Source organism: Sycon ciliatum, chromosome 8, assembly GCF_964019385.1.
Source record: "Sycon ciliatum chromosome 8, ocSycCili1.1, whole genome shotgun sequence".
In the NCBI taxonomy this organism is placed as follows: domain Eukaryota; kingdom Metazoa; phylum Porifera; class Calcarea; order Leucosolenida; family Sycettidae; genus Sycon; species Sycon ciliatum.
Window position 1 is genome coordinate 25,760,652 of NC_088650.1, and position 15,297 is coordinate 25,775,948.

The window sequence follows — 15,297 nt, forward strand, 5'->3', positions numbered from 1 at the left end:
TGCGTAGTGTTGTTGGCACAGATGCACAGATCTAGCATCCTAGATACACCGAAGCCAGATGGCTATTCCACTGTGTCACAAACGACTCGTCGCTCTGGCGTGTTGTATTGTGTGGCATCACAGGTGCTGGCTTGCAACTCAACGCAAGACGTACACGGTGATGTCATTTGCAATGCAACCTGTACACTGTGATGTCGCTTGCAATGCAACACGCACACGGTGATGTGTCATTCGCAATGCAAATGTATTCGGTGATGTGTCATTCGCAATGCAACACGTCTACAGTGATGTCGTTTGCAACGCAACACGTACACGGTGGTGTGTCATTTGCAATGCAACGCGTAGACAGTGATGTCGTTTGCAATGGAACATGAATATGGTGATGTCATTTTGAATGCAAAAAGTGTATGATGATGTCATTCGCATGACCTCTACAGGCTTGAAAGAAACCCTGGAGCATGCGACCAAAACACCAAAGAAAGTGAGGAGAAAATGACGAGAACCTACTTTTTAGCAAGCGCTGCCACTGCAGCCATAGCTGTTGTCGGCTGTACCGGTGTGTCATCAGACGATTCACTCAGCTGACTAACAAGCCTGGGAGAGCCACGCAAGTTGCGCAGGATGTCCCAGGCCTTCTTGCCGTTAGTTGGCGTTTCGCAAGGATGGATGCGCGCGGTCTTCCCCTCATCGCCGACTTTAGTGGTTCTCGGTGTCTTGCCGCCCAAGACAGCAGACGCTACAGAGCTGGCAGCATTGTCTTCACCGTTGGAGGACTTGCGTGCTGGTGTCGTGGCTTCTTTCACACTGTTGATAGTCACAGAATCCGCAGATGGCTGGTTTGAGACTTTTCTTCTGCTGGAAGCACTCTGTGAAGAGGTGCGTGGCCTCTCTTTCTCACTGTTTGCTTTGTAGGATACACTGTATGTTCGTTTACTGCGTTCAGGCTGTTCCTTGGCCACATTCAGTGGGATGACCAAGCCATCGCTGGTCCTGCGGTTGTGCAGTACATTTCCAAAGCTCGCCGAACGCCCATGCGGTTGCAGGCTCTCCTTGGGCGACTGAGATCCAGGAGCCAGCGAACTGGTGGAAGTATCGCGGCTGCGTTTGGCAATGTGCACGAACCGTGACACCAGGAGTGCTGCTGTGAAGCTGCTGCTACTGCTGCAGACGAGAGAAAATATATTTTAAAACATCCAGAATTATAATCAGAACAGGAACACACCAAAAATGACTCAATTTCAATGCTCGGTCTCTCCTCTACTACAATCTATGGAGCATTCTACAAGCAACTGACAGCTGCTGAGGATTACTAACTCAGACGGACAGCACTGCAAGAGAACAGCACAACATACATGTATATCTAAGGCAGGGAAATGCAGGCCTGTGCATTGTAAGAGGAAAGTGCGGGCCTGATGTGCCCTCTGAATGGATGTTGGGAAAGCGCAGATCAATGAGCGTTCAATAGAGAGGTTTCGCTTCACGTTGTTCTGCACTACACCGTGAAATTTCACGTCGGTGTGGCAAATTTTGGCGTCGAAACTCCCGTTCATGACGTGAGCTGAGGTCAACTCACGTTCGACGTGAACGCGAGTTTTTGCAAATTTAGCCTTGCTATCAGGTTGGGATTATTGACTCGATTTGTCGATTTTGCCTAAACTAGCTATAAATAATATTTGTGCGACTTTGGCCTCACCAAAAATCACTTTTTTCACTTTTTGAAGTTTTTGCTCCCAGTTTTCGCTCCTGTCGTCAGCGACACGACGTGCTTCACAAGCAACGTGAAACGAAAGCTCTTTCTGAGCTCGCGTCGACGCAAAAAATTGACGTTCACGTAAGAGCACAAATCACGCGGGTCGAAACCTCTCTAATAGCAAAAGACACGAATGGACATACACAGATAGAGACACCTTATCTTTTCATTGCCCTAACTTGGTAACAGCAGTTGCAGGATCCTAATCTCCACAGAGAATGAACAGGGTATTCTAACACCAGTTACGGCATAAGAGAATTTCAAATGCGCGCTGAGCGGTGACAAGTATGTCTGCCGCAGCAGAACAGCCAAAGCCTGAGCCTGTTTTCACACTCAGCATTCCGTATTCTCAAACGGATCTAGCAGCCACAGTGCTGCTCAATGAAATCCAGTCGATGCACTCATGTATGCGCCGAGCGTTGCGCAGCCCTAGACCTGCGAACACTGGGCTTCAAAATGGTGCAAGGCGCAAACTTGAGTGCCGTGACTAGATCTAATTGAGCAGGACTGTAGCACACTAGTGGAAGCCTAATGTCAGTCCAAGCACTCAGCATATAATGAGCCCTCCTTCAACATACCTCTGCTCTTCCTTTTGCTTGCCGGTCCGCGATTCGTCATCACTTAAACTCGCTGTAGGTGACGCTGGCTCACTTCGCGGGTTGCCCCTGAGTCCTTTGCAAACAGCTGCAGAGGGTAAGGTGCAGTTCGAACATATACTTATTTTTTTACCAAAGGTAGATTATGATGAGAATCGTAGGCAAACATGCAGACAAGCACAGCCCTGGCTGGGGCCCATGGGCATTTTCAACCATTCATCATTCGAATTCGCAGGATCGCAACGGATCGTATCGATGTGATGATGATGCAGGCATACGTCATGGTGCGGACGGCCATACAGTGCCATTCACTGTAGATTGTAGCAAGATTGCTATCCCCACCTACTGTAACTCTACTTGAAAATTTCGGCGCCTAGTAAATTTTCGGCCTCCCGCGGCTAAAACACATTTCGGCCGCATTAAAATGTCGGCCTGTACTGCTGCTGCCTGTATACACTGTCACACTGAACCTTGCAAAACAAAATTTCGGCCGGAACAAAATTTTGGCCAAAGATGCTCAGGCCGAAAATAAATATGCGCCGAATATGTGTTGACGTACATGCGAGCTGTTGTTTATTATTATTATTACAGACTAACAGTACGTACTAGTATTGGTTCACAGCAATCTCAGTCAACACATACCTTCCATGATTTCAGCACCATCGCTCTCTTTCCACACAAGCGAGCGCGCCTTTGGGAAGAAGGTGAGGAGCAAGCGCTTTGTGAGATCAAACCACCATGCCTGCAGTTTGCAATGCGTGCAGTTCAACAATGTGTGAGGCTCAGACCTGGAGAAAACAGGGCGAAAACACAACACATCTCACTTTTTCAAGATCAGGCTCCAACAGGTTTGTCATCACCTCACTGGGCAGACCTCTTGCCAACCAGTGGTGATACATTCACCATATACACTGCCAATCAATGCGTGCTGTGTACGCTGATCCCGAGGCCTTTGGCCGGGGGAGTATACCGCATACCATCAGCACAGCTTATGAAGCGCCTACAAACACATTGTTGTACTTTTGTTTTGCTGTGATTTTGTTGCCCTTCTTTCCGTAAGTATGGGCAATGCAATAAAATCACACACACGCACACGCACACACACACACTTCTTGTACAGACTTTGTTAGAGTCATTCACAATCACATGTCTTACTTTGAAGTCTCCCGATAGATCTCATCATGGTTACCCCAGTCAAACTGAAGCATCAGCGACAGGAGTTGATTTACCATCACATTGTCCACCTTGGCATCTGCTAGATCTTTCAGTCGGCTGTCACTCATCTGAAGTACACACAAACACATATACACACAAGTCATTAGCAGTCCAAAGCTCTCCCACAGCACATACATGAATTTCAGCATAGAACACAGCAGGAGGCGACTCAACGGAGATGAGAAGATAGCTTTAGTAGTGGACACAAGTAGATATAGAGAGCTAAGAAATGTATAGAGATCCGTGCTTCGTGCTTACCAGCAGGACGAGCGCATCAACCATGAACACTGATCGAAGAAGGTTGGCACAGGAATCGGGTATATCCATGGGAAAGGGAACACTTGGTATGGTCTCTTGAGACTGCAGTGCACACAGTCACAAAAACAGCTCTTGCAAAATAAAACGAAAGGATCTTTCAAACAGCATACCCCGATGCCCCAGAGATTGGCAGAGGACTGTGACATGCATGAGTACATTACACTCACTACATTGCACAAAATTAGCCTGGTGAAAAGATACCGCATAGGCGCGAAGAGAAGCCCCTGGTCTCTATTTTTTCTTTCTTGCAAAAGACGCATTGAGGGGGAGGGGGCTCTATTCGAAACGGGCCTTTATTTTTATAATGGAAAATGAATGTTTGCGAGCGCGCAGAGTTGCAAGGCTGACTGGTGACTCTCTTCAAAGGGCTCTATTGGAAGAGAGAGAGAGAGAGAAAGAGAGGGGGGGGGGTTGAGTGAGTATGGTACGTTTCGAAGAAATGAATGGGACATGCTCACAAGCGTGATGAAGTGTTCTTCACTACTACATGTACATGTACTATCAAGAGTACATGAAACCCAGATTGTGCAGCTTGGGTCTTTTCTGCATGCTTGCCGATTACAGCGAAATTCCTGGATTGCATATCATAGTTGGTGCAGATATGCGGTGGGAGGTGGTGCAGTGGGTACCAGTGAGCTGCAGCTGTGCAGAGAGGCTTGCCTGAATCTTGCTCGTACATACTGCATCACAAAATGAGGTGATCCAGGAATTTTGGCGAGACGGCAACCCATCCGAGCTGCACACTCTGGGTTTAATGCACTCTTGCTAACATGTGACAATCAAGCAGTGTCAAACTTTAACTAGGATGCAGTGAAAAGGATAGTTGGTCCATAGAGAGCTCAGATGCAGGCCAACAATGCGTTCAGCAACACCGGACTCACCTCGCTTTGAATCAAAGATGTGGCGTCCTCGCAAGTGCGAAACGGCGTCACTAAATTGCCTGCTGCAGAGGCCACTCCAATGTTGAGCGCCGTGTTCAGCAAGCCTTTCACGCTAGTCCGTGCCCAGTTATGTTCGGACGCGGATTTCATACTGGAGAGCCTTGCTGTAAACTGCTTCTTTATCCGCAAGGACCCAAGCGGGCTACTCGGCGCTGTAGCGCAGTGGAAGAGCGCATCAGATTTTTGTGGCAAGGAACGTTGAGCCGAGACATTGTTCTTGACCGAGGGTGTGGGTTCCAGTGTGGGCTTCACAGGCCTTTCGTCAGACTCACCGCCAACAAACAGTGTCGGGCTGCATTGCAATGAGTTTTGCTGCTTCAGAGTTTGCTTGGGTGCGGTACACGAAGACACGTGCAAGGAGTTCAACGAAACGCAGTCCGCCTCGTCACTGGATGCGGCTTTGCGCGCGGCAGACGAGTGGCGGTCCTGCAGGGGAGATAGCGTGTCGCACGACGGATGAGCGGCAAGCAAGTGTCGCCCGTCATCCGCCAGTGTGCTGGCTGCACATGTGCTCTCCCCTTCAGTGGCCCGAATGGAATTACCTGACACCGATGGCGGCACGTGCCACGACAGTACATCGTAGAAGCAATACTCAATCTTCGACACAGGGATGTGCACTTGCAGGAGCACCTGCAAAGAGAGAGAGAGAGAGAGAGAGAGAGAGAGAGAGAGAGAGAGAGAGAGGGAGAGAGAGAGAGAGACATTACATGAAACGGCACGCGCCAGAGTGATCAGCAATTCCTCGCGGTGATAATTGACCGACAAGACCACTAGCACACCACTAGTAAGCATCACACAGTTTCAGTATAGAAAACTGTGAAGCCAGCACCACTAATTCGAGTATGGGCAATGACATCAAGCGGACATGGCACCCAACACACTGGGCGTGTTCGACTACGCCCATGAATCGATTCATGGATGAAATCTTGTGCATTCAAGTCGTTCTATTTTCATGTCATGAGCCCTGGAACCGGTTCGTAATCGATTCATCCTATTCACATGGGGTGATAAGAATAGCCGGGGGTAATTCATGAATGGATTCAAAATCGATTCGTGGGCAGAATCGAACGTGCTGATTGTGCTTCAGCCAAGGTCCACTGCAGAGATGGTTCAGCAGTACCAGGCAGTGTACAGTTACCCGAACCAACAAATGTTGTTCAGTCCAGAAAATCTCAGATTGCACGGGAACATGCAGTATGATTTCCGTGCACTGCAGGTCAGCAACAAGGTGTGCTGAGCACTTGCATGACGCTGCTACCTAAAAGACCTACTCTGCACTATGACAAGGACACAATCTAATACTTTTCGTCAACCGTAACTGAAGTGCACACATAGTTACATCCTCTTATCCCCCTACACATTCTGTCTTTTCACACCATACCGTGATGCGTAGATACATTCACAAGCCAGCAGCAGAAACAGCAGCAGCGGCGGCGGTGGTAGCAGCAGTAGCAGCAGTGGTAGTGGCAGAAGCAGTGAAAGCTGTAGCAGCAGCAGCCGTAGCAGCAGCAGCAGCTGTAGTAGCAGCAGCAGCAGCCGTAGCAGCAGCATGCTACCTTACCTGATAGAACTGAAGGTAGGCAATTTGCTCCCACGTTGTCCCACACCTCAAGCCCTTCTTGAGAAACGCAAACTTGTCGTAAGTTTTTCCATCCAGAAACAGAGTCAAGGAGAAGAGTCTCCTAGAAAAAGAAGGAGGAAGTTATGTGCCACAATAAAACATGGTTCTGGAAGAAGGCCAACACAGCGGAAACTCATACATCATGATAACTGCAGAGTCGCTTGATAGATCAGACACTATTAATATAAAATTATTGAAATGATGATGACGTGTCAGTTTGAGCACTCTGGCAAGGTACGTTCGGGCCGGGTTTAACAGGTTCGGCCTCATTTTCTCTGTACTGCGCTGATGAGTCCACAAAGGACGAAACAGTTCTGTCCGCAGATTGAGAATTGATGTTTTACAAAAGAACACACAGTGGCAGAAAACAAATGATACAAAAACATGTACTCACTTCACCACAGGTTCAAAACTGTGCAGCTCCTTCCGGTCGACGTGTGTGGCAATTGCTTTCATCCACTGCGGCATGACAGCATTCCAGATCTGCCCACACATGGACACACGTAGAGAAGAATGCTCACGACGTCAGAGCCATGTGAAAAGCGTGGCCAGCCCAGCACTGCAACTGACTACGACATTCCGAGGGAACATGTGCATTCCAGTCACATCTATCATCCTCAAACTGCTGCTGCTCTACAACACGAGTCTCTCAGGGAAACAATGCGTCATTCTGGAGCCAGGCATCTACAGTGCATGCAACATGATACCTACCCTTGTACTAAGTACTCAGGTAAATTGAGCAGAGTTCAAACATTCCAGTTTGCAGAGGAACAAGCACCTGCATTACCAACACACCGTGCCTGTCCACTAGCACAAATTTCTACCAGATCAAGTCATGGAATCTCAACGGGGAACGCCTTGAGACATGCGCGTACAAACATACCATCATAGAAATGGTGTTCAAAACCATTGGGACATGACTGCACACTGTAGGGCTTGCACACTCAAGGGGGGGGGGGGGGGGGCATAGCCTGGGTACTACCGTAAAGTACCGTTGATCCGCCCCCACGCCATGTCGCTTCACAGCTGGGTTTTTGGCAGGGGGCGGGAATTAGATCAAGGCTGTCAAGTGCAGTACGATGTACAACAACGTGGAGGATCAGAATCGATGTGCTGAATTGTGCACATTTTCATCCTGGATTCGCACGCATTGTGTACAGCAGTGTATGGCTCGGTTCTACATCGTATTTTGTTGTATACGCCGAAGTCGCTTCACAGGTTGAAGATCGACAGGGAATTAGAGAGAGGGCGGATCAACGGTACTTTACGGTGTTAGTGACTGCGGTACTTACCTTGAAGATGGCATTGTGATTGAATATACCACTCAACAGCAGGTTGTGTAAGGCCTGCAAGCCTGCCTTGTACCGCTCAGCCGGGCTGGTTATGGTACTCCTGTACATCACCCAACGAAGAAAGGAGTCACTGACAGTTGGCAAGATACTGATTTTGTTTGTGTGGGAGTCCTACAGAGAGCTACATTGTGGCAGCCAAAACTGGAGAGGGTCTTTTTTCTTCACAATAAAATCAAAGGAATGTGAACTACTAACTAGTATTTCCAAGGTGTGCACATGACCAGATCTTACCATGCTGCAGACATGCCAGCTACATTCCAGACTCGGGCCAGTAGTCAAAGGTCACATTTTAGCATCTTTGGTCATAAACAGTCAAAGAAGAAGGTTGAAGTCCGCACATTTGCGCTATAACATGCTGTACAATGGTGCTCAGAAGCACCAGTGAATTGGGAAGTTTTGCTTGTGCCACGCCAATACCACACCTTAGTATGCCAGGCTGTATTGGTGGCAAGCACGGTGACTAAGGGCAAGAGTGAGGAAGCAAGTCACACACACACACACACACACGCACGCACGCACACCCACCCACCCACACCCACCCACCCACCCACCCACACCCACACACCCACACCCACACAAGTACCTGACGAGCACCTGTGACCAATCTGAGCAGGCACCACGTTTACGAGCACTTACCATAACCGGCCCACGCGGCAGCACGCAGGCGGCTCCGGTAGAAGGCACTTGATGAGCAGGTCGAAATGAGCATCGTAGAAGCTAGTGAGCCACGGTGTGGCATACTGAACACACACACACACACACACACACACACACACACACACACACATACACACACAGATGTAATGGCAACAACGGATATGCAACCAAGAGCAAGAGCAACATACCAGGCCTTCCAGATCCAGACGTACGGCCTACTCTGACTACTTAAAGGGGAAGTATACCCTAAAATCAAATTTTCACCAGTTGTAGTCTTCTGGGTGCTGAGTCGAATGGTCTTGGTCCGAGGAAGCTGCGACGCTCCCTTCCTACTTGAATCCCAATCGAACTCGCGCACTTCCACCGAAACTGGGTGACTGCGCCCTACTAGATGGGGATTTGTATGCAAAATGTCACTAAAAGCGCCATTTCGTTCTTATAAAAGCACGGATGACCGCGATTGGCCCATATGTTGTAGTCTTTTGGACGCTGAGTCGACTGGTTTTGGTCCGAAAAGGCTGCGATGCAGCGTTCCTCCTTTATTCCCAATCGAACATGGTTGAACAAGCGGTCACGTGCTCCTGGGTGCCCAAATCACCTGGTCACCGCGCCAGCAGGCGACAACTTTCACACCAAGGTTCAACTCGAGTTCAACTCGAGTGACAGGACTGCACCCAAAAAAGGCCAAACAGGCTAGTAAGTTGTACCCTGCAGGCACGGTGACCAGGTGACTGGTGTACGCAGGAGCACGTGACCGCTTGTTCAACCATGTTCGATTGGGAATAAAGGAGGAACGCTGCATCGCAGCCTTTTCGGACCAAAACCAGTCGACTCAGCGTCCAAAAGACTACAACATATGGGCCAATCGCGGTCATCCGTGCTTTTATAAGAACGAAATGGCGCTTTTAGTGACATTTTGCATACAAATCCCCATCTAGTAGGGCGCAGTCACCCAGTTTCGGTGGAAGTGCGCGAGTTCGATTGGGATTCAAGTAGGAAGGGAGCGTCTCAGCTTCCTCGGACCAAGACCATTCGACTCAGCACCCCGAAGACTACAACTGGTGAAAATTTGATTTTAGGGTATACTTCCCCTTTAAAGGGGAAGTTAAGGCAAAAATTAAAATTTCACCAGTTGTAGTCTTCGGGGTGCTGAGTCGAATGGTCTTGGTCCGAGAAAGCTGAGACGCTCCCTTCCTACTTGAATCCCAATCGAACTCGCGCACTTCCACCGAAACTGGGTGACTGCGCCCTACTAGATGGGGATTTGTATGCAAAATGTCACTAAAAGCGCCATTTCGTTCTTATAAAAGCACGGATGACCGCCATTGGCCCATATGTTGTAGTCTTTTGGACGCTGAGTCGACTGGTTTTGGTCCGAAAAGGCTGCGATGCAGCGTTCCTCCTTTATTCCCAATCGAACATGCTTGAACAAGCGGTCACGTGGTCCTGGGTGCCCAAATCAACTGGTCACCACGCCAGCAGGCGACAACTAACTTTCACACCAAGGTTCAACTCGAGTGACAGGACTGCACCCAAAAAAGGTCAAACAGGCTAGTTGTACCCTGCAGGCACGGTGACCAGGTGACTGGCGTACGCAGGAGCACGTGACCGCTTGTTCAACCATGTTCGATTGGGAATAAAGGAGGAACGCTGCATCGCAGCCTTTTCGGACCAAAACCAGTCGACGCAGCGTCTAAAAGACTACAACATATGGGCCAATCGCGGTCATCCGTGCTTTTATAAGAACGAAATGGCGCTTTTAGTGACATTTTGCATACAAATCCCCATCTAGTAGGGCGCAGTCACCCAGTTTCGGTGGAAGTGCGCGAGTTCGATTGGGATTCAAGTAGGAAGGGAGCGTCTCAGCTTCCTCGGACCACGACCATTCGACTCAGCACCCCGAAGACTACAACTGGTGAAATTTTAATTTTTGCCTTAACTTCCCCTTTAAGTCTTCGGACACTTGGACAACTGATACAAACAACTCAACCTGTTCTACTCGTTGGCACCGTGCTCACTCATGACACATGTGTATCACAATCGTGCAAGGCCTCGTGCCCGAGTAAATCTTGCGCTACTGGAGCATCATTCGCTAATAGCCAAAGACCTTCAAGTCATCTTGTCCAGGAGAGAGTACAGTTGTGGTTGAAATCCGACCCAGAGTGCACATTCGGTGCACTCAATTTGCACTGCCCTTGACGCCCTGGAAGTCGCACGAATGCGGTTGGACGTATACGTGTACAAATGCAATGATGTAATCGGAACATGTCCAGGGCGCCAGCTTTGTACTTGGGGTTGGATTTCAGCGAGCGCAACTGTAGCTCAGAAAACTTTAACTGTGCATGCAAGCCTTCTGCACCATCATGCATGGCCCTCACAGAAGTCTTCAGCCTGCAGTCTCCCGACCAGGCACCAAGAACTCTGATTTTGAAAGTATCATTGAGCCATACAAGCTCAGTGAGTGGGCCTCATCAAGAGTGCATGATATGGCCTGAGTGCGCAACAGCATTGTTTCAATCTGGATTGGAGGAATTCGTGGACAAGCATATCATGTTCATGATGTCATTCGCCCCCCTCGTGCTCACCCTGCTCACCCCAGGCGCACATACAGAGCACATACAGAGCGTTGAAGAAACGCTCAACACCATGACCTAGTCCACGAATCCCACCAGTCCAGATCGAGTCAGTGGAGTTGTGCACTGTTGAGAGTGTGCACTCTCGGTGCCGTAAGTGCATTGTACATGATACAGATACATGATACAGTGCATCAAGTGAAGCTCACCTTGATCTTGTATGGGTCCAAATTGTTGAAGATGATACCTGGCAAAAAGCAGACAGCAGGCAGGGAGAAGCACAGTGTCAATGGCAGAGACAATGGAGGTGATGGAGCAATACCATTCGCATTTTAACTACTTCCAAGTACATGTAGTAGTGCAGAGGTTGCATCAGCTCAAATACCTCACATCAAAACCAAATGTCCACGAAATTAATCAAAGAAGAAAAGGTCACATTCGTAGACCGCTTACTGTTACTTACCAGTTCCAAAGTCCACCACACAATAAACCCAATAAATAACAGCAGCCGCAAGACGACCTATTAGATCCTGGGCAGAAGCAATGAATACAGAAAAGCATCCATAGTCGTCAGAGCGGTCCAGTTCCCTGCTTGCTTGCTTGCTACTCGCAAGCAGCAGCCATTCTTCAGCTGGCTGGAATACTACTGCAAGGGTGGATTCAGAGATCTCTACAGGGAGGGTTCCAGTTTAGCCAATACTGAATAGCGGATACATGTACATGTGCATGCATATGGTTTCCAGTAGTACATTTGCGAAATTAAGGACGTTTAGCAATGCGAAAATTCGAACTTTTGGTGGTGGTGATATTTCGCGAAAATCTTTTTCGAAAAAGAAAACTTGTGAGGTTTAGCAATGCGAAATGACTTTTTCTCGAAGTTATTTGAATCTTATAGTACCGTACCGTATATGCAGGTCAGTCTCAAGCAGGGGGCTTAAAATTACTACTCCCTGTAGTCAAATGCGTACCGAGAAAAGAGAAAGTTACTTTCGCAAATCACTGCAACTTCGCGTTCAAGTTTTCGAAGTTTCGAGCTTTTTTCCTGTACTCATTCCCAGACTCGAATTTTCTTTCGAACTTTCGCGTTGCTAAACGTCCTTATTTAAGGGGTTCCGTGGCTGGTTATAATCACCCACACAACATATTTATTGGCAATATGCCACTGTAATTGTGAAAAATGAGAATAACAAAGAACAAAGAGAACCTGAACACATAGAAAATTCAGATGGAGAGCCAAGTATAGCGTATAGCCAAGTATAGCGTAACTTGTAGGTCCTTACAGTCCATTTCAAAACTATAGACGCGTACCTAGGCAAAAACCGTTATGCCAGCATCTATACCACATAAAATCTGTGATCACTTTGTGCATAAATTTTTCCAAATTGGGCGTCTGTTATCCAATCCTTTAGAAACTATATGAGAGTAATTGTGGAGCGATCCTGAGCAATATTCCGAAAACTATTCTCAAAAAGTTCCAGCCAAATTTGAAATATTTCAAAAACCCTACGCGTCTATAGTTTTGAAATGCACTGTAGTCTTTCTCTTTTGTATACATAGAAAATTCGTTAGAAACTTACTTGATCATTGCTGGCTTCAACCGTGCAGTAGCTAGTTAGTAACACCATGCCAAACTGGCTGAGCAGGCGAGTGTCCTTGGTCGGATCCAGCTGCGCTGTCTTCTGCAGTATGCCGGTCGTGCCCGAGGATACTGTGCGCCGAAAACGACTGCGCGTGTTATGAAGGTTACCGCTACGCAGGGCAGACGACTCACTGCTCACTTCACACAATAAACTAGAGGACAGACACAAAAGCCACGCATCAGAAGTGACACAAAAGGCACAGTTACAGTATGGCACAAAAGCCACGCATCAGAAGTGCCTTGCAGGCAACAGCTCACGTATGGCACGGAATGCAATAAGGGTAGCCAACACCTCTACACCCATGAACAGTGCCATCAAAAAAATAATTGAAGAGCTTGCGATGCAAAATGCGACAAGCGGAAATTTGAGAAAATGAGATATTGTGCCGGGTGGTTTCAAAAGGTCTACACCCACCTTGAGATAATAACTTCACATTCAAAATCTGACTAGAACCGCTTGAAAAATGGTGACCAAACACGAATTTAGATACAAACCGCACATAAATCCTTTTTTGGTCATTATCCGAAGTGATGAAATGGATATGTTGCGTTTTGCGTCTAAACTCTTCAATTGTAGACATGAACTTTGAAGCATAAGACACAACTCGACCGCATGGTTTCAGCATTCTTGACAAACAATTACCTGACAACAGCCTCAACGAGAATGGATCCACTTTGGGTGGCGGAGCAGTGTGACAGATGCGGGACAGTTTCTAGGAAAATACAGGCAGAAGACACACGCAATGAAGGTCATGTTACAGGGCTGGCAACATCATAGATCATACTGTACAAGTAATTATAGACAATACAAGTGATAGATAGCCGTATAGCAGAGCTCTAGGCTGAACTAGACCCTGGCTTGAGCAGGGCGCAGGCTAGCCGGCACAGCTACAATTCGCACATACTTACTTTGAACAGGAAAATGATTTTCAGCGGACAGCCAGTGAACCGTCTTCTCACACATGGAGCAATAACGCTTCGGAGGACCGCCCTGCGTGCACCGGTCGTCATAACAAGTTGTTACGGCCACCTGTTGACCAACGCACTCCTGAAAGAAGATCAAGCAAACAGTGCCAGACAAATCGTATTTATTTCTCCACCTGACAAAGGCAACTACTAGCATCGTACTCACGTGATTAGTGCCCCCGGGATACTATTTTTCAACGTCGATCACAGACAGGGTACTATTCGAGAGAGGGCTCTATTTTTCAATGCTACCACATTGCTGGTACATTTACGTCATCCAGTGTAAAAAACAAAGGGGGCAAAGAAGAATAAGAGACTAAAGTCTACTTTAAGTATTATACTATCATGACTCAACGGAAACTGCAAAAAGAGCTGCAACTTTGATCCTGAAACCACCAGTGCAAATGGCATGGACACGAGCAATAGCAAAACAACACCAAACTTGCACATGTGCTTGATTACAACTGGATGGGGGGGGGGGGGGCACTATTCAAGAGGGCTTTATATTTCATTGGCTCTGAGAGACAGGGGCACAATTCGAGACATGGCACAATTCAAGAGAGCTCTAATCGAGTGAGTGTGGTACACGTGTTTCTTTCCGACAAATCACTGCTGCTACGGGGACTCACTTCAGGAGATACGGTGGACAGTTAGTATTTAAAGAACTAGCGCGGATATGAATGGGTTTTACATGAAAACTTATGAAATTTTTCGTGAACGAAATATTCTTGATATACAGTGAGGAAGCACACTACATCTACATGTATCTATATATGTATGTACTCACATCTGCCGTACAAAGAAGCGGAATGGACGCTGCACAAAGAGAAAGGAGAGACAGTCTTGGTTGTCAACTTCGTATGACAAACCACGCATGCAGCACATTGACGATAGCTTTGACAACAAACTCGATAGCACACCACTGTGGGCGTTTGGATAAAGTGAGGGTCAACAACAACAACACCATGTCACGATTCACGCGAGACTCGGCTGGAGGCCGAGTTGTCCGCATCCGTAGGAACGCCACCACAACTGTGGATCAAGGTGAAGGTGAGTAGATCAGACCCACCACAACTGTGGATCAAGGTGGCTATGCGGCTCCTGAAGGTGAGTAGATCAGACCCACCACAAAGTGGTCAAAGACCAAAAATCCCATTCGCTGCATCCATGTCCTGCTTGGAAGCGGAAAGATTTTTTCTAGACGTGCTGCGATTAATTGGGAACTCGTGCCCTGGCACGAGGGAAGCATGGGGTCAACAAGCATGACTATTTATTAGAATACTGCTTGCATTCAGATGAATTCACTCTTCCGTCAGTGCACTTCTATGCCGCCTTTGCTGCCTTTGTGCCAGTCCCGAGGCAAAAAGCCACACTCGTCCAAGATCTAAAGACTCTCTTGGACAAGTACTGCTACAGTCGTCCCTCTTTAGTCCAGGATTATATAACCCAGCACCCTCTATAAACCAGCATAATTTCAGCAACCAAAATGTCCTTTTCATGCACATTGCAGCAGTAAATCAGATTTGCCACTCCAGCACCCTCCCTAATCCAGCAGAATTTACTTAGCACAAATGGCGCCAGATTATTTAAAAGGGACCACTGTACGAGTCTCCTTTTGATTTGGTGATTCTTCTCTTTCTTTCTTAGCTTCTGACCGCTGGAACTCAGA

At 47.7% G+C, this 15,297-nt stretch overlaps 1 protein-coding gene across 1 annotated transcript in view; it reads right to left on the minus strand.

The window, feature by feature from the left end:
- The window catches only part of LOC135822497 (uncharacterized), a 55,991-nt gene that overhangs the window by 31,990 nt on the left and 8,704 nt on the right, over window positions 1-15,297 (minus strand). Inside the window, exons 11-26 of the mRNA XM_065335277.1 lie at window positions 14,416-14,444; window positions 13,572-13,710; window positions 13,306-13,375; window positions 12,601-12,814; window positions 11,487-11,553; window positions 11,233-11,270; window positions 8,430-8,533; window positions 7,734-7,833; window positions 6,836-6,924; window positions 6,382-6,502; window positions 4,761-5,450; window positions 3,820-3,921; window positions 3,502-3,629; window positions 2,989-3,134; window positions 2,329-2,434; window positions 508-1,161 (exon numbers count right to left, since the gene is read on the minus strand). Coding sequence (XP_065191349.1) covers window positions 508-1,161; window positions 2,329-2,434; window positions 2,989-3,134; window positions 3,502-3,629; window positions 3,820-3,921; window positions 4,761-5,450; window positions 6,382-6,502; window positions 6,836-6,924; window positions 7,734-7,833; window positions 8,430-8,533; window positions 11,233-11,270; window positions 11,487-11,553; window positions 12,601-12,814; window positions 13,306-13,375; window positions 13,572-13,710; window positions 14,416-14,444 — 2,797 coding nt within the window. The remainder of the gene's footprint in view (window positions 1-507; window positions 1,162-2,328; window positions 2,435-2,988; window positions 3,135-3,501; window positions 3,630-3,819; window positions 3,922-4,760; window positions 5,451-6,381; window positions 6,503-6,835; window positions 6,925-7,733; window positions 7,834-8,429; window positions 8,534-11,232; window positions 11,271-11,486; window positions 11,554-12,600; window positions 12,815-13,305; window positions 13,376-13,571; window positions 13,711-14,415; window positions 14,445-15,297) is intronic.